General features: G+C 43.1%; 1 protein-coding gene across 7 annotated transcripts in view; it reads left to right on the top strand.

Moving 5' to 3' along the window:
• LOC109034364 (protein O-mannosyl-transferase TMTC2) overlaps nt 1-19,563 on the top strand; it is a 317,481-nt gene extending 297,918 nt beyond the window's left edge. For all 7 annotated transcript variants that reach the window (XM_072299402.1, XM_072299404.1, XM_072299400.1 and 4 more), the window contains 5 exons: nt 8,184-8,428; nt 14,036-14,176; nt 14,721-14,805; nt 15,254-15,432; nt 16,694-19,563. In XM_072299402.1, the coding sequence (XP_072155503.1) occupies nt 8,184-8,428; nt 14,036-14,176; nt 14,721-14,805; nt 15,254-15,432; nt 16,694-16,864 (821 nt within the window). In that variant the 3' untranslated portion in view covers nt 16,865-19,563. The remainder of the gene's footprint in view (nt 1-8,183; nt 8,429-14,035; nt 14,177-14,720; nt 14,806-15,253; nt 15,433-16,693) is intronic.
• The last annotated feature ends 1,302 nt before the right edge of the window (nt 19,564-20,865 follow it).

Genomic DNA, 20,865 nt, shown 5'->3' with positions numbered 1-20,865 from the left:
TTTAGAGCTGGCAGGTTTACGATAGATCACCTCTTTGTTATTGTCCAGGTCATTGAGAAGAAAATGGCCGTAGCTCAGGAACTGCATTTAATTTTTGTGGATCTCCAGAAGGCGTATGACAGCGTGCCGTTGGTGAAACTTTGGGAGGCCTTGGAAACATCGAATTTTAACGGGGGGTTGATTGACGCTGTTAAGCGATTTTATAAAGGGAGTTTTACCAAAGTTAAGTGCCATGGGGGGTTGTCAGCGGGATTTTATGTGACTAAGGGTTTAAAACAGGGATGTTGTTTGTCGCCAACATTATTTAAAATTTATCTCGAGTGCGTGCTAAAAGAATGGAAAAAGAAATGCTCTGGTATGGGTGTCCCTTTGGGTGATCTCGAAACTCTGTTTACTCTGTGCTTTGCTGATGACCAGGTGGTGGTTGCTCAAGATCAAGATGACGCGGAATACATGATGCGCAAGCTAGTAGAAGAGTATCGGAAGTGGGGTCTGGAAGTCAGCATATCCAAATCTGAGAAGATGACTTTTGGCGGTGATCAGCAAAGCATTGAGTTGGAGGATGGGCAGCAGATCAAAGGCTGCGAGCACTTTAAGTACTTGGGAGTGCGGTTGACCCAGGATGGAAGGACGGATCAAGCTATCAGGGAAAGGAACACCTTAGCAAGGAAGGCTATAGCGATTTTAAATGGAATCCTCTGGGATCAGCGGATTTCCAAAGATAACAAGAGGAGGATATACAACGCTGTAGTCAAAAGTATATTAACATACGGATGTGAAGTTTGGCAGCTGAAGAAACGGACACAGGATATGCTAAGAGCAACGGAGATGGATTTCTGGAGAAGGTCAGCAGGAATTTCTAGGAGAGATCGGGTCCGTAATGATAGAGTGCGTCAGATAATGGAAGTCGAAAATGACATCGTGTTCGACGTCATGACCAAACAACTTGTTTGGTATGGTCATGTCAATAGGATGACGGAAGAGAGGCTGCCAAAAAAGATGCTTGATTGGGTTCCTCCTGGGAGGAGACGTAGGGGACGCCCAGTGAGAGGTTGGCGACAGGGGGTGTTAAATGAGATAAGAGATTGTCAACTCCCTGATGACCTGTGGGAAGACCGAGCTTTGTGGCGATTAGGCGTCGCACAGCGCCAAAGAGCGCCATTTGTTGCGGTCTCCAATAGCTAGGGGAGCAAATAGAATAGAGAGAGAAATAGGACAGAGGAAAGAAGAGTAGGGCGAAGCGATCTGGCAACCTCGGAACGACGAGTTCCGAGCCTATCATAGATAGCGCATGGATAAAAGCGACTCATATATATATGAGAATTCATGGAAAAAATTAGGATTATTTCCTGTCCATCTTGCACTACTTCTTGAGTTTTCGCCACTGACTGCACAAAGATATCAGCGAATTAACTTTTTTGTGTTTTTCTAATTTTTCTCAGAAATTTGAAACTTTGAAGCGGTGAAGCCACATTTCATTTGACCCCTTTTTCCTCTTCGCAACGCGGAGGAAGGTACCTGAAATCCTCCTCCCCCTAAATGCGTTATGTTACACTTGCAACGGCCCCCTTGGGGTCAAAAATAAATCCTAAAATGTTCATAATTATGATGAGCCCCGATGCCTCGACGAAGCGCGGAACACACCTGCGATCCTCGCTCGACCGATCGACAGCGAAGATGCGCTTCATTTCCATTTTGCATCGATAGGAATTTCGCATCCCTGCGTTTGAGTGCTGAAAATAGTACTACAGCGCCACCTCGCGTCACTTCCTCGCACCCCGCGAGCAGCTGCTTAAGTGCCCGCGTCGCCGCCGCTCATCCTGGAAAGTGCTAATTATCTTTTAATTACAACTTTGACTATCTTCAATGATTCCCGCCCGCCCGCCTCCCACGCCGCCCATTATTGCTAAACACCGCTTTACTCTCGGTAATTGATTCATCTTCCTACTTTCGTAAACTCCTCGCACCGTCGCCCCGAGGACCTCAAACCGTAATTCAAGATGAGCCCGCCGTCCGCCCAGCTCCGCGTTTTCCAGGGCTCACGTGGGCATTGCGTCGCGCCCTTTCGACGGCAGACCGGCCAACTTACCCCCAAGAACTTCTCTCGGCACTCGGTATTAAATAAATTGATCCCGGTTTAACGAACCCCCCCCCCCCCTCCCCCGGTGATCCTGGATCGCCATGGCAACGCGCGAATTTTCGAGCTCTGCAATTACGGCCGTTGCGCCGGAGTTCGATTAAAAGTCACTCGGGCGCCGATCAGCCTCGAAAAAAAACCTAATCTGCCTATGCATCTTGCGCCGTGAGCGTTAGGCAAAACCCGCCGGATGATGAAACACTGGGAAAAAAAAACACATTGGATCTAGAGTCCAGACTCTTGAAAACATTGACAAGAAGAAGGACTCTTGATTCAATCAGATTTAAGCTTAAATCGAAAGGAAATCCGCTCAAATTAAGAGGCTTGGTTCTTGATTTAAGCTTAAATCTGATTGAATCAAGGGTGTCGAAACCCGTGGCTCGATTTGAGACGGTGCAAATTTTTAACGCCTGGTGTCACTCTTTTCAAGGTGACAATATATCGGGTGTAAACTGAGGTTGAGAAATCGCACGGATTTTGGATGAAAAGCTTGACTTCGCTTGTGGTTTTTGCAAAAAATTGAACCCTTACGTTGAGATATAATTTTTAGCAATTTCGTACCCCTGAGATACAGCTTAAATGAAGCGAACGCATGATATCCTCTCTATTTTAATAAAATCGTTTTTAAGACGCTCGATGGATGGGTGAGGAAGGAGAGTAAGACGGTCCAAATGTAGAATTCCAAAGAAGGAATCAAAATTCAGAGTGTGGAGAAAGTCTTTAGAATATTGTTTGGAGGGAAATTTTTCTTTGAAACATCGTTTTGTTATTCAATTAAAATGATTTACTCATTAACCGCCAACTGACGATTTCGACGAGTTCGCTGGCCGCAAAGCGTCCTCGGGGTCGAGCCGCGATGCAGCAAGGGGGCGGAGCCCCCTAGTCACTTCATATTTCTCATATCGAATGGTGAATGTATGCGTTCAGTGATTTTCGGCATTAATTTGAAGCTGTTAAAGGAGTCTTTTTGACATCAGACGACTGAATGATGATTTGATCAAAATTCAGAGCAAGTTCTCTCACCGCAATAAGGGTGATGATCATTATGATGTCACTAACCCAATTTTGGATAATTACCGCTTTTAGGGAACTTCACTCGCCAGCAAACACACTCCAATATCACGACTGAGGATTCCAATACACGGAACTCCGTTGCTTACGACTCTCTTGTTCGGAGCCGGCTTCAAACTCTTCTAGATTACAATGGACCCGTTCCAAGAAACGGGTGTTTTTGAAAGCTCAGTGCAAAACGACACCCCTTAATTACTCCCTCAGCCGCACTTTGTAAGATTTCTTCGGATTGAAAACACGCAGGATTACCAAGTCGCCCTGAAATATTTCCATTTCCCTAGTAAAAATTGGCGATAGGCGCTACGTTTCAAAATATCATAGGAGTTCTTATAGCCGACTAAAGAAGGCTATTGAAAATCATATAGCTGGCTGTAGAAAGCGGATCAAATCATATAACCGGGCTATACGGAGCTATAAAAAAGTATACAGTCGGGCTATAGTTCCTATCGCCGGGCTTTACACTTTATCGCCGGGCTTTACACTTTATCGCCATTGGCTATAATAGGCTTTAAGAAATTGTGTAGAAATTGTGTAGAAATTCGTGTGCTTTTGAAATCATTAAGTTTGATACGGAACTACCTTAATACTTACGCACATTATATTTTCCCTTAAAACGCATTGCGCGGCGACGCACTGGCGCCTACAAACCCAACAGGGATACTTCACGCATTGCGCAATGCGTGGAGTATCCCTGTTAGGTTTGTAGGCGCCAATGCGCGTTTCGCGCTCTCTGCCCGCCCGCCGCGCCGCAGCGTGCCACGGCGTCTAAAGCAACTATTTCACAACAGAGGTATTGCATAGTATCATAAGAAATTTGAAGCACTCCAACATATTAAAAATGATAGGCATCCTTCAAAAGTAAGGAACTTTCCTCGCAAAATAAATCAAGATACTACGGCACAAAAAGAGAGCGGTAGGCCAAAAACTAACCAAGTCCTAGTATCCGTATTTAGTAACGTTTAGCATAAACTTTATCGTCTGGCTGTTGCCTAGTCGCCATCGGCTATAAAAGGCTATAAGAAATCGTACAGCCGACTACAGAAGCTATTGGAAATCTTACAGCCGGCTTTAGGTCTGTAGTATTTTGGAACACACATTCTACTGCCAATTTTTACCAGGGATTTGCATCGCAATCAATGAAAATTCGGCGACTTTGAATTTTATTCTTGAAAAATCAGTCAATGCACATAAAGAAAAATTCATCACGGGACATCATGGGGATATCTGGTACATACATGCTCCGGCTTTCAAATTTTCGGGGACTAAGGTCGAGTAGAATCTGTTTCTGCAGATCCACTCGTCAGTTCCGTTGCCACTACCGGGATTCGAACCCGGCACCTATTGGTCTAGTGTCAGGCCCGCCGACCGCTAGGCCAACCTGGCCGGCTAACCTCAAGTTTAGGGAAGAGAGGAACTCCCATACCCTCACTTTTTCCCTCCCAAATAACGCCACTGGCTAATGACGATTGCTAGACAAGCAAATCCGTCGAAAATGTCGGGAAGATCTCACGAAAATCTAAATGCGACCACACTGCAGAACGGATTAAAGGAACGCGATAAAAGGAACCCGAGGCTAAAGCGCGAAATTAAGAGGAAGAGGAGGGGTCTCATTCAAGTCCGGGTCGGGGCAAGGGGTCCAACACTGCCGTGCTAAGAAATAACGCCGTATGAGCCATCAGAGGTTGCCAGATTTCCTTAAAAACAACGAATTTTCAGGAAAAGTTGTGAATATTTCTCTATCGATTTTCCGGAGGATTTTATTCGAAACTTGATCTAAAATGTCTAAAAATTTCGAGGAAGAGTATCCATAACTCTTTTCAAGATAGATATTTTCTGAGAGGAAATTTGGCAACATTCGAACGATCATACGGCGTTTTTCCTTATAGCACTGCAGAATAATTAAGTCAATTTAGGGAATGAGCGGCGGGGCGCCGTGAAGCCGTTCATAATCCAATTGAAGATGGGTAATTCGGCATGTAGAACAATAGGAGCAGAACGCTTCGTCGTCCCCGAATCGGAGGCCGAGTAGGAATCCAGCGGGTCGATTCTTGAATCGCTATCGAATGACTTTGATCGATATATAGTAGTGCCAAGATAGGGATTAATCGATTATGATCATTCGACGACGAGTCAAGAATCGACCCGCTGGCCGAGAATTAATCGCGCCAGTTTGGAAAATTATCAAGTTTTACGCGAATATTTCAATACCTCGGGCTCGAAGTCGATGGAACGGTTATGTTTTCGTATTGCCGGATTCGCAAGCTCTATTTTCCCTCATAGGTGTTTTCGGAACGTAATACACTTGGAATGCAATGCTGGAGGGTATGGATTCGATCGACATGAATCGATTGAAAAATAAAAACGTGAATCGATCGGCGTGAAGCAATCGACACCGATTCGATCGACGTGAACCGATCGGCACCGATTCGATTGACGTGAACCGATCGACACCGATTCGATTGACGTGAACCGATCGACACCGATTCGATCGACGTGAACCGATTGACACCGATTCGATCGACGTGAACCGATCGACCAAATCCGTGAGTCAATCGACAACTCCGTGAAACGTTTTTATTTTTCAATCGATTCATGTCGATCGAATCCATACCCTCCAGCATTGCTTACCCAAAAAAAGAACAAAAAAGAACAAAAACTCGAAGTGGAATATTATTTTTATTGGTCCTAAATAATTCGTCGTTCTCCACACGGCTGAAGGACGTTACTCTGTCCAAAGGCTGATAAACTAAATGAAGCATTTTAATTTATACAGGAATATGACTTGGCAATTTTAACACGAACTTTTGATGGTTTTTGAGTGTATCAAGATGAATAATCCGTGAAATTATCAGTCGTAAACATCCAAAAGTTTCCTGGTGCAAATATTCGCTCATGGAAAGTTCGCAACATTGAAATGAAGTTACATCTGCGAGAGAACGAATCGGTTTACATTTTGCAATAAGGAACCACCATTTCTGGCCCATTTTAGAAACAACATACATGCCACTAGTTTCCTTATGCAGATATGTGCTTTAATGGGAGAGCCAGAGATAGTGGTTCCTTATTGTAAAATGTTATCCAATATTGATCGTCTTTTACTCTTCGCGATCTGTGTTTAAAAAAGCGGAGTTTGATATAGGGACGAAAAACTCGCACTATCACAGAGACGAATAATGCAACGCGTGGCCTAGGAGTGCGGAGTCTCTCAGTGGCGTGGCGTGAATTGCGATATATCGATTGATATGTAATTTAAACCTATGGTAAAGAATCGATCATTAAGGTGTTCGCAGCGAAAACCCTATTATCGATCCTTTTCCATAGGTTTAAATGACAGATCAATCGATATCGGAAAGCAAGCCACGCCACTGTCTCTAGAATGTAGGTACTGTCTCTGGGTACATCCGTAACTTCTCGCACACGGCGGCGCACAGTGGATCGAGTCAACCAGAGGGCGGTTACGAAATTTTTGACTAAAACTGCAAATTTTGATGTTTAATTCGTCACATTTTAAATTTTAAGGGGCTCTTTTAGCAGAAAATTTTACGAGGAAACCAATGAAACCACTTTTATCACCTCAAATTGCTGTACGAACCGAGTTATGAGCCTTTAAAGTTTCCAAATCTTGTCCGACCTCGCCTCGTCCGTTGACTCGATCCTTTGTGCGGCGTCCGAAATCGAGTCCGGAAACTCCATAAAAATGTAAAACACACGTGACGCACCATCGGGATGGGGGAGGGGGAGGGGGAGGGGGAGGGGGACAGGAGGAGGGCAGGACTGCGAGAATGTTTGATTGTCAGGGCCAAAGACGAGAGGAAATTGCCTTTCCCTGGGGCGGAATATCGGAGGCACAATGACACACCAATATGCGTCGAAATCATCGATAGACCGTTTATTTACGTCAAAGCTCGGGACCCCCTCCCACCACCCCGACCCCTCGTCCCCAGCTACGAGTGCCACTATCATCTGCTCCCGGGTCTCGAGAGCATCATCTTGGACGATTTGCTGCCGAAAACAGTGAAAGATAAAGAGATAAATTTCCTCCTTATCGACGGGATTGAGGCGAGGGCTGTTTCCTTTTGTGCAGGAATTTCAGCGTTTAGCCTCTTTTGATGACGCTAACCCTCTCTTCGGGTGCTATTGTGTTCGGGGCGAGGCATAAATGCTTCAGCAGAATCTTCACTCGAAAGAAATACGATCCCTACACTGTTGCCTCAAAAGAGCCATGGATACTACCGCGGCTTGTGTAGCGCAAAATTTTGAGCTTCTCGAGATTTGAATTCTGAAACACATTGTCCGTTTGGCTTCAAAGACGAGTAACTGTTTTGAATCGTGTTTCCGTTTCCATTTGGATCGACTTTATCCCAGCCGCAACCCTTACATAATCGCTCTTTGAAATGCGACAAAGTTTTTACTTGAGGAAACTAAAGCTCGTAATTTTTTTCTCTTAATTTCAGAAAAAATCATTGCTCGGTAAAAAAAAATGTTATTCATTCTGCCATGCTAAGGAAGAGCGCCGTATGAACATTCGAGAGTTGCCAAATTTCCTTCTCTGAAATGTTTATTTTCGAGGAAATTTAAGAATATTCCTGCCCGAAATTTTCAGGAACTTTGGGTGAAATTGCGAACAAAATTATCTGAAAAAGTGGAAAAATAATATTCGTAAAATTACCGGGAAAGTCGTGTTTTATCAAAGGAAATTTGGCAACGCCTGAAGGTTCATACGGCGTTTTTCCTTAGCACGGCAGTACAGAACAAGGTACTTACGGTTCATCTTGGTATCTATGTAAAAAAACACCAGTCTCAGGTGACCATTGTCTGAAACCATCAAACTCAGGTCAACTGGCCGGGAATCGAATCCAGGACCTCTTGGTTATAGGGCCAGCGCTACAACCACTACACCAAAGGAGGCCGATCTATAAATGGTCTTTTTGGCCTGCAATGCATGGACTAATGGTTATAACACGGTTTGTTTCAGTGGCCCACCTGAACCTTGGACAGTTACTTGGAAGTCTAGGCCGATGCGAGGAGGCCGAGATGGTGTTGACCCGCTGCGCCAACATAAGCGGCGAAGGCCTCAAGGACCTCCACACCCACGAATTGACGAGGATCTCGGCCCTCCTCCACCTGGGCCGCCTCCACGCTGATCGAGGCCGCTATCAGGACGCTGTTGATGTATACAAGAGAGCCGTCAAGGAGATGCCTCCTTACTATCAACCCCAGGTAATCATTATTATAATGTTTTGAACGCTGCGTTAAAGGCTATCACTCACACTGGGAAAAAACACATCGGATCTAGAGTCCAGACTCTTGAAAACATTGACAAGAAAAAGGACTCTCGATTCAATCAGATTTTAGCTTAAATCAAAAGGAAATTCGCTCCAATTACGAGGCTTGGTTCTTGATTTAAGCTTAAATCTGATTGACTCAAGAGTATTTTTTCTTGTCGATGTTTTTAAGAGTCTGGACTCTAGATCCAATGTGTTTTTTTTCCAGTGTAGTAGCAGGAAGCCCGTAACAACTAGAAGTCTTTAAAAAATCGGGAGCCAGGGATATTAATATATTTTGCCCCATGTAGGTGAAAATGTGAATTTTTTGTTAATCCTCGTCACAGTTGCAGACTTTTGAAAGTAGAATATCCAGGGTGTCTACCGGTCCCAAAAAGTCCCCAATGTCCCCGGTTATCCCCGATTTTGGAAGAGTCTCCCCGATATCCCCGAAAGTCCCCAATTTTCTTGTTCAGGCCCCCAAAAAATGACAAAAATCGCCCTAAACACCGGCATTTTCAAATTTTCCCGCTACCCGCGGCGGCGCGGCATAACCGAGGTGTTGCTTGGTTTTTCGTGCGTTTTCATCGGTCCAACATGACTTGTAAAATTAGTCGTATAAAATACGCCTTTCAACGCTCTAACTAGCTCCCTTTCTCTTATTATTTCGGGGGAAAAGTCACCTAAAAGTCCTCGAAAGTCCCCAATTTTGGTTTTTCAAAACTGGTAGACATCCTGGGGTGAAAATATCAATTTTCTGTTTAACCTTGTCACAGTTGCAGACTTTTGAAAAAAGAGTATCTTGACTTTTGCGTCGCCTCTCCATTGTGGCATCTGCCCCCTCGCACCACGCTCGAACCCAATACCGGCCGAGGCAGTCGCAAGCCACATTAAGCATCAACGCATCGAAACGAACGAATCGTTTGCATGGGGAACAGGGGGGATGGAGACAGGGAGGGCTCCATGGTAGCGGGTAGCTATTACGTTTGAGCGGTCAGAGTAATTTACCCGCGACAGGGGTTGACGGGGGAGGGGGACTGAACCCCCCTCTCCGATCCCCTCCGAGCCAAGTGGGACTGCAGTATTGAAAGGCGTAGTTTGACTGTTACACCTCGGTAAATTGCATTCGCCCATTGAGGCGCGGGTGGCAGATCAGGCGCTTGATCCGTTGCATTCAACGCGAAATCCGCGGATTTACGGCTAAATTTGGCAGCTCCGCGAGGGTTCCGCGAGATGATAAAGTCAGCCATCAATGGATTCGCTGGTAGCGGCGAATCATTAGACTGAAATTGGATGAGGCCTCGGTGCAGGGCTGGGTATAAAAATGCCTCGACAAGTGAGCTCCAATTATTCTACCACGGGGATCACCAAGTGGCGAGGGCGCGAGGGAGGGGGTCGGGGGAGGATTGGGATTGCGTTCCACGAAGGGGATGAAACGTCTACGCAATGCCGAAAAGATTGAGCCGTTGAATTAAGCCCAGCGGTCATTGGTTCAGTGCTAAGCCTCCATCGACAGCCAAACGCCACTACACGGAGAAAAATTAGTAGCTCAGTCGACTTTGAATTGCATTGAATATTCCCTGCAATAGAGCTCCAGTTCTATCAAAAAGAATTCTACTTGTCTCTAATTGAGAAGTACCCATTTGGTGTTGAAATTCTTCCCACAGGGGCCGTCCATAAACTACGTGACGCACTGTTTCGGTATTTTTGACCCCCCCCCCCTACCCCCTCGTAACGCTTTTGTGACGTAGGTTCCAATCCCTTAACTCGTAAAAACAAAATGGCGTCACGCTCTCCTGTGCCCCCCTCGCCCCCAAAAGCGTCACGTAATTTATGGACGGGCCCATAGTTGGACAGCATCAGACCTGGAAAAATTCCTATTTGAATAGAATAAAAGTCCATTGAATGTGTTCCGAAAAAGAATTCCAGTTATCTCTAATTGAATGCAGGTTGTCTCTATAGTAGATAAGTGTCCAATTACGTGTTGAGATGAGAAATATTATATGGTTGGACGATATTACACAGATTTTTATTCTTTGATCAACCTAGATCATTCATTGAATGATAAAAAAAATTCCCATTATAATACGTTTAAAAAATCAAAGCATTTTTCGGAAAATAGACAATGTCGGGGTAAAAATTGGCGACAGTTTACATCGGTGTAACAGGCACCGCTGCTCTTGAGTTAAAAAGTAAGAAAAACAAGAATTTCCTCAGCTAGTGGCGCATGCGACGAACAAATGAACAGTAAACGAATTCCATTAGAACGCCTGGATACTGGATACAACTATTCGAGCTCCGTGGATGTCCGTGTCGCATACGCACGAAAATGAAGGCGTTTTGATACTCAAGGCTTTCAACGTTTCACCCGCGGCGCTGGCGGGCAGTAAAGCAAAAATCCAAACAGACAGAGCACCTGGAATTCTTCCTTTATTCTACGAAGACATATACCCCAGGCACGTAGAGTTATTTTACAAACCATGTTCAGCAAATTACGATATCAAGACTGAAGCACAAAAGATACACCTCACGTCAGTATGCAAATATTCGTTCCCAAGTTTAGGAGTTAAGATAAGTTAGGATTCTTAAGTTTTCCTTTATTTTGGTATGTGCGCTTATTGAGATTGGGTCATTCATTTCTCACCTTTTGGGTTTGCACTTTCGGACATTTGCGCTTTTGGGTACCGTCCAGTGTACTGTCTTTGGTAAAACTTAGAGTCCCTTTATACCCAGAGTTACGACAACTCACTTTTGGTTGGGCCAGGATTGGGCTGAAAGTGGCCTAAAAAAAAATCCAATTCTGATTGGTTCTCGCTCATGGAGGCCGAAACTAGTGCACCAAGATGGCGGTACCTCGTATGTGAACAAGAATAATGAAAATATTACCTAATTGTGGTTTATCAAGAGTAAATTGTTATTGCCATCGGTCCAAAATGAAAATAGATTAAGAAATTATTCACAAACCAATCTCATTTTCTTTTTAATTGATCAGTTTGTTGATGTTGTTGTTTCTGTGTGACAGACATCGCAGGATTCCTGATCCTTATCCCCCAATATCGTTCGTTTGAGTGCACTAGTTTCGGCCTCCATGGCCAGCCAAGGTCGGCTGCCAGTCAGCTGATAATCGAGTTGTCGTTACTCTGGGTATAAAGGGACTCTAGTAAAACTGGGTACGCAGTATAGTTTGATCACATGTAGGTTTTCTCCGGGCTTTTTTCAAGCCGTAAAGATTCGGCTTGGTTTAATTAAGTCAGTCTACGTGTTAGGTTGGTTTCCCTTTTGGACTTTTTAGGTAAATCTACATCGGGGTGTGCTGTATCGAGAAAAAAAGTTTGTCCCTATTATGAACCAGAATACGGTGTCTATTCGAATCATGTAATCGTAGTTCTCGGTTCAAATAACTGTAAATACCTCGCTTCATTTGACCAAACTTTTAGACCGAACCTAACTGTCAAAATAGTTCGGTATCATGGACCAAACTTTAGAAGGAGCTCAGTTGCAGGAACTGAGGATAGGCCTACCACAACCGAAAGTTCGGTTACATGAACCAACAAGTAAGGCCGATCCAGTAAACAGTGCTCCGGTTCATATCGACGGCGTAAGTCCGCAATCACATATCTCGTTTGCGGTGCCTAAAAAACTCTGTCTCTATGTTATTTTTTTTAAAGGAGAACAAATTGACACCATTCTTTGAAGTTTTTGCAGAATTTTTCTCGCACAGAGAAGACAAATCACAGCAGTTTCAAAGAATTTGCCGTTAAGTATAGTTTTCCGTTTGGAAAATATAGTATGACAGGAAGTCTGCCACGTCGCAAACCGAGTTATGTGATTGCCGACTTACACCGTCGATATGGCTAATCCAAATTTTTTCTCAGTTTGGTTGAAAATTCATCCGCTACATTATCATGAATCTGTGCAAGCCACCAAAAAACTCTAAATGAGAACTTTCGCCTCCAGATTATCGTCACTTGCACTCGAGAATCTAAAAATTTCCAACTCCTCGTATTCCATCGTCATCGTCCTTTAGTATTATGCACAAGTATACATGTGCTGACGAGGTCTACCCCGCGATTCGGCCTAAACTCTCGATTTTCAGTAGAACCTCCCCGCGAAACTCGGGGGAAACCGAACAATGTCACAGCTTCGTTCCAACTCGTATGTTGTCTCCTTGTTAGTCTCCGTCGAAAGTTTCAATTTGCCTGAAACTTCCGAGCGGGGAAGTAATAAGCAGAGAAAGAGACGTGTTGGAGGTATCGCCGCGTTGCCGCGTGTCCGGGGAGCCGTCCCTCGGTATTCGAGACGTGGGTAGTATACGTATTGTGCGTATACCCGCGAGATTTCGGCAACCGCGTTATCAATTTCGGCAGTAAACTTTCTTGCCTCACCCGGCTGCCAAAACTCCCATCCAAGTTTGAGATTCGGAGGCAGCTTTGCCGCGTCACCGTTTAAAGTCGAGGCGTCTCAGACCTGAAAAACCCGGAAAACACCTGCAGGCCGATTATTTAAATTTATAGACAAATGCTATACACAAATAAGACAAAAGAGGTATGGGGGGATCTGATTGGTGAAAGCGGGTATAATTGCAATGGACGAAGGAGGTGAGTGATGGACTAACTATCTGCACTCCACGAGAGGCCCGATAGTTAGTCCATCATTTTCTCCCTCAGTCTTTAGGAACCGCACCCATTTCAACCAATAGGCTAGCTCCGAACTCCCTATTTCTTCTTTGACTATAGCTTTTTCTATCAATTTCAATAATCTGCCCGCAGGGCTCATCTGAGACTTCAAAATATCCGCGGCAATTCATCTGGAACTTGGAGGTAAAAACCAGAGGTTTTTTATTCCTCCACCTCGAGACCACCTCTACCTTCAAAATTGAGGCTTGTAGACAGTTCCTTCGCTCTCCTGAGAAATTGGGTTATCCGAAGATACGTGGTTTGGGACTCAGAATGATTTTTTACAAATAGAAAATGCTCCTGCAGACTGCAGGAGCATTTTCTATGTATCAAAACGTTGTATCAAAAATGTATCAAAAGCTCATTTAACCTTGAAACAGGACACCGTATAGACAGACCCATACACTTTAAACAGATGGGGTGGAGAAGAAGCTCCCTTCAGAAATTTTTTGAAATTCTAAAACAACTAATATGCATTATGAGTCAATTTCTTGATAAATAATTTCCCAATATAAGCTTCCTTCTTCCTTCTTCCGTCCATTCCTTCCCTCTTTTTTTCTCCCCTCCCTTTTTCTTCCTCTTTTTTTTTCGTCGAAGGGAGGGGGGAAGGCGCACGCCTTCTTGGATCCGTCAATGGGGCATCCTCTATAGTGCCATCCAATTAGATTTTATTGTTAGATCGTAGCACTAAAATAACCAGCGCGCCTTCATTTTGAGGGTGGGCAACAAGGGCATCAGAGAAGGACGAATAGTTGCATCTTGTATCAAATGTCACCGATATAGCTGAAGCAGACGCCAGTAGGCTTTTCGCTGCGGCTCCCTCAACTTTTGTGTTGATTTTGCTAAATTGAATACGTACCTAAATTGATTATGTGGACCTGTTTCAGATCTTATACAATCTACTAGGAGAGGCCTTGTCGCGGCTGGGTCAAGTTGAAGCAGCCGAGTATTGGTACCAGGCAGCTCTGCAGGCAAAACCCGACCATGTGCCCGCTCATTTAACTTACGGCAAACTTCTCGCTCGAAACGTAAGTGTTCGACATTTTAAGTGGTCGTTAAAAATACATATTTCGTGAACAATTCGATTTTAACCATTTGAGGGGCTTGGAGGACAAAGGACATTAAGTGCAGTTTTTGCTATTTTTAGAAATACGTGTTTGTAGTTTCACAAATACATGTATCCTTATGGCGGCAAGATAGTTCAAACTGACTTTTTGATGCTTAAAAATTGGAATTTCGGAGCGAAATGTTCATAGAATGTGCATCAAGACTAGTTTCACTCGAAATCTTTAATACCTCAATTTTTCGAAAGCTGCACTTATGCGCCTTGTCCTCTAATCCATTCGTTTGCAGATGCATTGGACTAAAACTTTTAAGCTAGGATTAAAATATTCAAGCCGATTCTGATTTTTACTATACATATATATTTAATTTAGGCAGATTTTATTTACTTACAAGCATTTACATCGGAGTTTCTAATAAAACCGACAACTCAATCTATGAATAAATCCTAGCTCAAGCGGCATTCAAGTTGTTTCAGAGTTGATCACTCACCCTTCATATTTTTTACAGAAAACGAGAATACCAGAGGCCGAGCTGTGGTTTCAGAAGGCTCAGAAATTGGCACCAAAGGATCCTTCCGTTCATCAACATTTCGGTAAGCTTAAGAGTTGATATTTGACAAAATCGATGGCACCATCGATTCTTTTGAAAATTTTTCAGATCCTATAATGAAATTTTTAAAATTTACCGGGGTTACATACAATCTGCATGAAAACTATACGCAAGAAATTAAATTCCCATAATTTTGACACAAGATTTTCCTCTTCCTAACTAAGTTCTTCGCTTGGTGTGTTGATTGGATCAATCCGACAAAAACCCGTAACTTTAACAGAAACTAACGTAACAAAAACTAACGAAACAAAAACTTTATGCGTTACTCTAGCTCGATCTACTGTCCATAAAATACCAAATATTCCACGTATATTCTGGAAAATTTTATACCGGAAATTTTGCGAAGATTTTTTTGAACTTTTGCATCCCTGTTGAAGATTTGCGCCTTTCAGGTTCTTTTTTACACTTATGGCGTCATTTCGATTCGGCAGGTCAATTCCTAGCAGAGCGAGGGAGATTTCTGGAGGCTGCATATCACCTAGTAAAAGCCGCGGAGCTGGCGCCGACAGAGTACGATCTTGTAGTCTCGGCAGCGACCGCCCTGCGTCAGGCGGGGCATGGACAAAAAGCTGAGCAGATGTACAGGAGAGCCGTAGAGCTGAAGCCTATGGTAAGTCACTCCATTGGTTAACCCCCCGCTGGTCATGGCTTTGGAAATATACGTTTATCCAAAAGCCCCCAGCCCTTCTTATCCTCCTCTCAGTATCAGCCCCGAAATCCAATCATTCTGGGGTGGAAGCAGGGGCTCTAAGAAAAAAAATTACCGTGAATGAGGGTTGAAAAATGAATAATTATGGACTTCTGAATCAAGTTGTCAGTTATGAGTAAGGAGATATTGGTCAGGAAAAATTGGTTTTTTATCATTTGCTCTTTCAGATTGCTGAATAACTCAGACTTCTTTTTTAAAAGGAAAAAAAAATACACGCAAAGCTTGGCAGGTCTTTGAATATAACTCCTTGCCTAATTATACCATTGAAAAATGTTTGATTTGATTAGTAGCTTGCGATCGCCTTTGAGTGCTGAACTGGCATGGAGAAAAAAAGGAGGTGTTCGCATTTTGGGCATCTTGGATTTTTTTGGGTGGCGTAGGTCGGTACGGACGATTTTTGTCATCAATTTTCTTGGAAATGGTGTAGTTTATGGGAAAAATTGTTTCTATTTAAAGTGTTTGAAATTATATCATGAGATGATTTAAGCAAAAAAAATCGGACGTTACGATCCATTTTTCATACCTCGAATCCCAGATTTTGCTAGAGCACCTGTGCCTAGCCAACCCGTCAATGGGCTAACAATCCTCAAGATGCAAACACCTCCTTTCTTTCCAGTGTTGCCATTTCCCGGAATTAATTCCGAAATTCGGAACTTTTCCCAGATTTTTCAGAATTTCCTCAGCTATTTCAGCTAATTTCAGAATTTCCTCGAAATTTGCAGCTTTTAGCCAGTTGACCGTTCCTTTGAAAAAATTTATGGACTTTTTGATCAAATCCGACGATCTCCGGAACTGAATCCGGGCGTATTTCGAAATTTTTCCCCGGAATTTTTGAAGAAATTGGAATTTTTCTCGGAGCTTTGGCAAATTGGAACATATTCCCGGATTTCGGAATCAGTGGTGTGGCGTGAATTGCGATATATCGATTGTTATGTCATTTAAACCTATGGAAAAGGATCGATAAACAGGGTGTTCGCAGCGAACACCTTATTAATCGATTCTTCGCCATAGTTTCCAATGGGGAAATATCGATGATCGATCATTCACGCCACGCCAGTGTTCGGAATTATTTCGGGATCTTTTGATAAAATAAAATGGCAGCCCTGTTTTTCTATATGCTGAAGCGGGAAAAACTTTAGAATATGCGTTTGGATGATTGCAGGAATCGGGGTCTCACAGCAACCTGGGAGCGATGCTGCACCTGAACGGGCGCTACGAGGAGGCCATCAAGTCGTATAGCGAGGCGTTGCGGCTGGACCCCCGGGACTCGACCACCCTGCACAACCTGGAGAAGTTAGAGAAACTAATGTCCCGACCAAGGGTGAAGACGTGACACAGAACACCCGCCATCCCGGAGACATTCCTCTATTTCCCCGCCCGAGGAAAGCGAACCTAGACCCCTCCGTGGTCATACCGCACAGTGGATCGAGTCGATAGGAGAGGTCGGACAAAATGAGGAAACTTTAAACTTCCTTTATACGAAACCCTGAGGTTTTAAAAGCAGCTTCATTGGTTTCCTCGTGAAATTAAGGAGCTTTCCGGGAAAAGGGCACATAGCAAAAAATTGCGTTTGAGAAAAATGCATTTTAAGTTTCCATCATTAATTTCTGGCCACTGATGGTACCTGCCATCGTAGCTTGGACTCCCGATTTCGAACGAAAGTCACTGTCAGTGGCCCTAGAGTAATGATCAAAACTTCAAATGCATTTTTAAACGCAATTTTTTGCTTTGTGCCCTTTTTCCGGAAAGCTCTTCAATTTTCTTCGGCACGCACACTGGTAAAAAAAAAAAAAAAAATTGGATCTAGAGCCCAGACTCTTGAAAACATTGACAAGAAAAAGGACTCTTGATTCAAGCAGATTTAAGCTTAAATCAAAAGGAAATCCGCTCAAATTAAGAGGCTTGGTTCTTGATTTAAGCTTAAGTCTGATTGAATCAAGAGAATTTTTCTTGTCGATGTTTTTAAGAGTCTGGACTCTAGATCCAATGCGTTTTTTTTCCCCATTGCGCCCCTTGAAATTTGAAATGTGATGAAATAAACATCAAAATTTACAGCTCTAGTCAAAAATTTCATATCCGAACTCTTTAATTAAATCGATCGACTGTGCACCGTGGGTTTCCGTCCACTCTGTGCTAAGCAGATCGTACTTCAGTGACCCGATGTGTTTTTAGTGGAGCAGTTGGATTGAGCTGAAGGGAACAGATTTGTTTGAAAATTAGGTGAAAATCCTTGTCTAATTAAAATTTCTTGAAGAGATTTGAGTCTGGTTTTGTCATAAATCTACTCTGTCCCTTCAGCTCGGGGGAAAAATAATAATGATCTATCGATTCTAACATACTCCCGGAGTCCCGGCTATAGTTGTAGGTATAGCGCCAAGCAAGAAATATGGTCGAATCAATCATGTTCCTAGCCGATTCTATCCGGTACCAAGGAAGCAATATGGCAAACTGGTAAAATAAACCATGTTTCTTGGTTGACGCCGACATCACCGAAGGTCGTGGAAAAATCCAACATTTTTTCTTTCCGTGTGAGTTCAACTGCCCGATGGTAGGGATGTCGATACTTATCCGATACTTGCAAAGTATCGATACTTTCGATCGATACTTAACGATACTCGGCATCGATACTCCACGATATCGATACCATGCAGTATCGATGCCAAGACCCCAGTATCGACGGTATCGATACTTAATCTGATTTGGCCATGAAGAAGGCCTCTTTTTCTTTTTTAAAAAATTCTCTCCCCACTATTTCACCTTCATGATGCACTGTGACAAACGACGGAGTAATCAAGTTTCTCAAGATGATTATACTTCAATACAAATGGTAAAAGCTCAGTTCGATAACTGTAGTTAAGGGCTCAAAATAGTTGACTAAGGACGCGAACAGGGCTTTTTCGAGAGAGGCGTAAATCTGGCGGAATTTAACGGCCGACAGACACATGCACACTCAGAATCACGGCATAATTCAGAAATAGTATCGATGGTATCGATACCTCATAAGTATCGATACTTCAGCTCGATGATCGATACCGGTATCGATGCTTAGAGTCGATACCGGTATCGATGCTTAGAGTCGATACCGGTATCGATGCTTAGAGTCGATACCAGTATCGATACCGAGTATCGATACTTCCCTGAGTATCGACATCCCTACCCGATGGTTTCGCCAGTTTTATGCCAAGTATCCGTATTGAAATCTCGTTCACATTGTGGTACTCGTTCACGTATTTACACACAAAGACCACTATCAGTTGGACAACATTTTGCAATCAGGAACTATTGGCTCTTACTTACCGCAAAAGACCTATCTGCATAGGGAAACTAATGGTACATACCTAGTATGTTGTTCCTATTGTATAAGCCAGAAAATGTAGTCCACTTACACATCAATAGCTTTTTACACTGACCCAAGTTTCTTCCTACCAGTTCGCCTTCAAAACTCCAATTAGGCATTTTGAGTTACTCGGGAAAGACAGTATTATAGTTCCATGCGGAAGTTTCACCACGTTTAGAGTACTAATGAATGCACCTGTACATCAATAAAGTGTAGCCTATTCAATGCTGTCAATTATGATTAGCTGCTACATTGCTTGGACCCTGAGAACCTCGTGAAAGGTTGAAAATTGGCGAAGCCAATCAAACTTCGACATTAACAAGACGCTACTCTTGCCATCATCGGGAAAGCCACCACAGTCCCTTGAACTGCGTTTAATTTCTACGCTCATTCATTGTGTATGCTTAGTTGTGCTTACCCCCTTCCCCACCTAATGAACTTTAATAACTAAGAAGCCATACAGTGATGTTAAGTCATACCTAGTGATGTTCGCGCCCATGATAAGGCCTACCTGGAAAAAAATCCCTCGTGTACTGTATGTAAGTATGGCTGCTCTTTATGGCACAATAATTCATGAAACATTGAACTTAATTGATATTTTTATTTTTATATGTAAAAAATATTTGAGTATTATTGTACATATTATACTTGGACTTGTTATTTAAACTAAAATATATAGAGTTTGTATTAACTTCCTGGTGCGTGCTTATTACTCAGGTATTTGCTTAAAGTTCCCTCCTTCATACCTACCGATTTTCAAATTTATTTTGTTGCATTTTAATGGAAATTCATGAGAACTGGCTGAGGATTACCTTTTGGGAATTTATTTCCCATGAGCATGGGTGCGGAACTATAAAGAGGTGGCCAAGGGGTCTGGCTTGGCTCCCTTTAGTGAAAGGTAGGAGATTTCGACGGTGAAACTACCAAACCACGTATCTCGTTTGCGGTGTTTAAAAATCTACGCTCACATTTTATTTTTTTGAAGTAGACCAAATCAATATCATTCCTTGAAATTTTCACGGAATTTTCTCCGCACAAAGAGGAAAAATCACAGAAATTTTCAAGACTGGATGATAAGTAGTTTTTCATTTAAAAAATAAAGTATGACAGGAAGTCTGCGACGTCGCAAACCGAGATACGTGGTTTGGTAGTTTCACCGTCGATTTGCAAAGAACTCGTAGCTAAGCCCAAGTAGCATTTCTCAACGGAAAAATTGATATATATCGCCATTTTATCGACAATAAAATCACCAGGATTATCAACATCTGAGCGATTATCCTCGATCTTATCGCGATAAAATCGCGCTTTGATCGCCCAACAGTTATCGCGATGTTTTCGAAATAAAAATCGCGATAAATGGCGATTGAATCTCGATTTTATCGGCAGAACTTGATCACGATTTCATTGAAGCAAAAATTGCAATGTGTAGCGATTTAATCGCCATGAATCGCAATTTTCAATGCGATAATATCTCGATATCTTGCCACCTATATAATCGCGATAACCAACCGATAAAATCGCTATTCATCGCGATCACTGCTACTTGAGCGCGCACCGTAGTATACGCGCAATGTATGAAGTATCCTGCGGACTTGTAAGGCGCTACCATGCGCGCCACGCTGTACGCGCAATGCATGAAGTATCCTGCGGTATTGTAAGGCGCTACTATGCGTTTAGCGCCGTGCGCGCGAGCCCTGCGCAGGCCGCACTGTGTTTGACGCGATTATTCAAACTTGCAGTGTCAGCGGCGTTCAACTTACATGATTTTGAAGTTTTTGCACAGTTTGTTGGAATTATTGTCATTTCATATGGTAGAATATTACTTAAAACCCAACAAATTTTCTTCTCCTCATTAATTACTTATTTTTATAAATATTTCTAAGTAGAAAAATTCAAGCGAAACAACTTTTACGTCTAGGCCTCTCGTTGCTCAGCGATGCAATGTCGTGATCATGTGGACATTTTGCTATTCGGAACTACAATTACTATAGCTCATC

The sequence above is a fragment of the Bemisia tabaci genome, chromosome 4 (genome assembly GCF_918797505.1).
Source record: "Bemisia tabaci chromosome 4, PGI_BMITA_v3".
Lineage (NCBI taxonomy): Eukaryota > Metazoa > Arthropoda > Insecta > Hemiptera > Aleyrodidae > Bemisia > Bemisia tabaci.
Note: the sequence above shows the minus strand (reverse complement) of the source record. Positions and strands in the feature narration are given on the sequence as shown.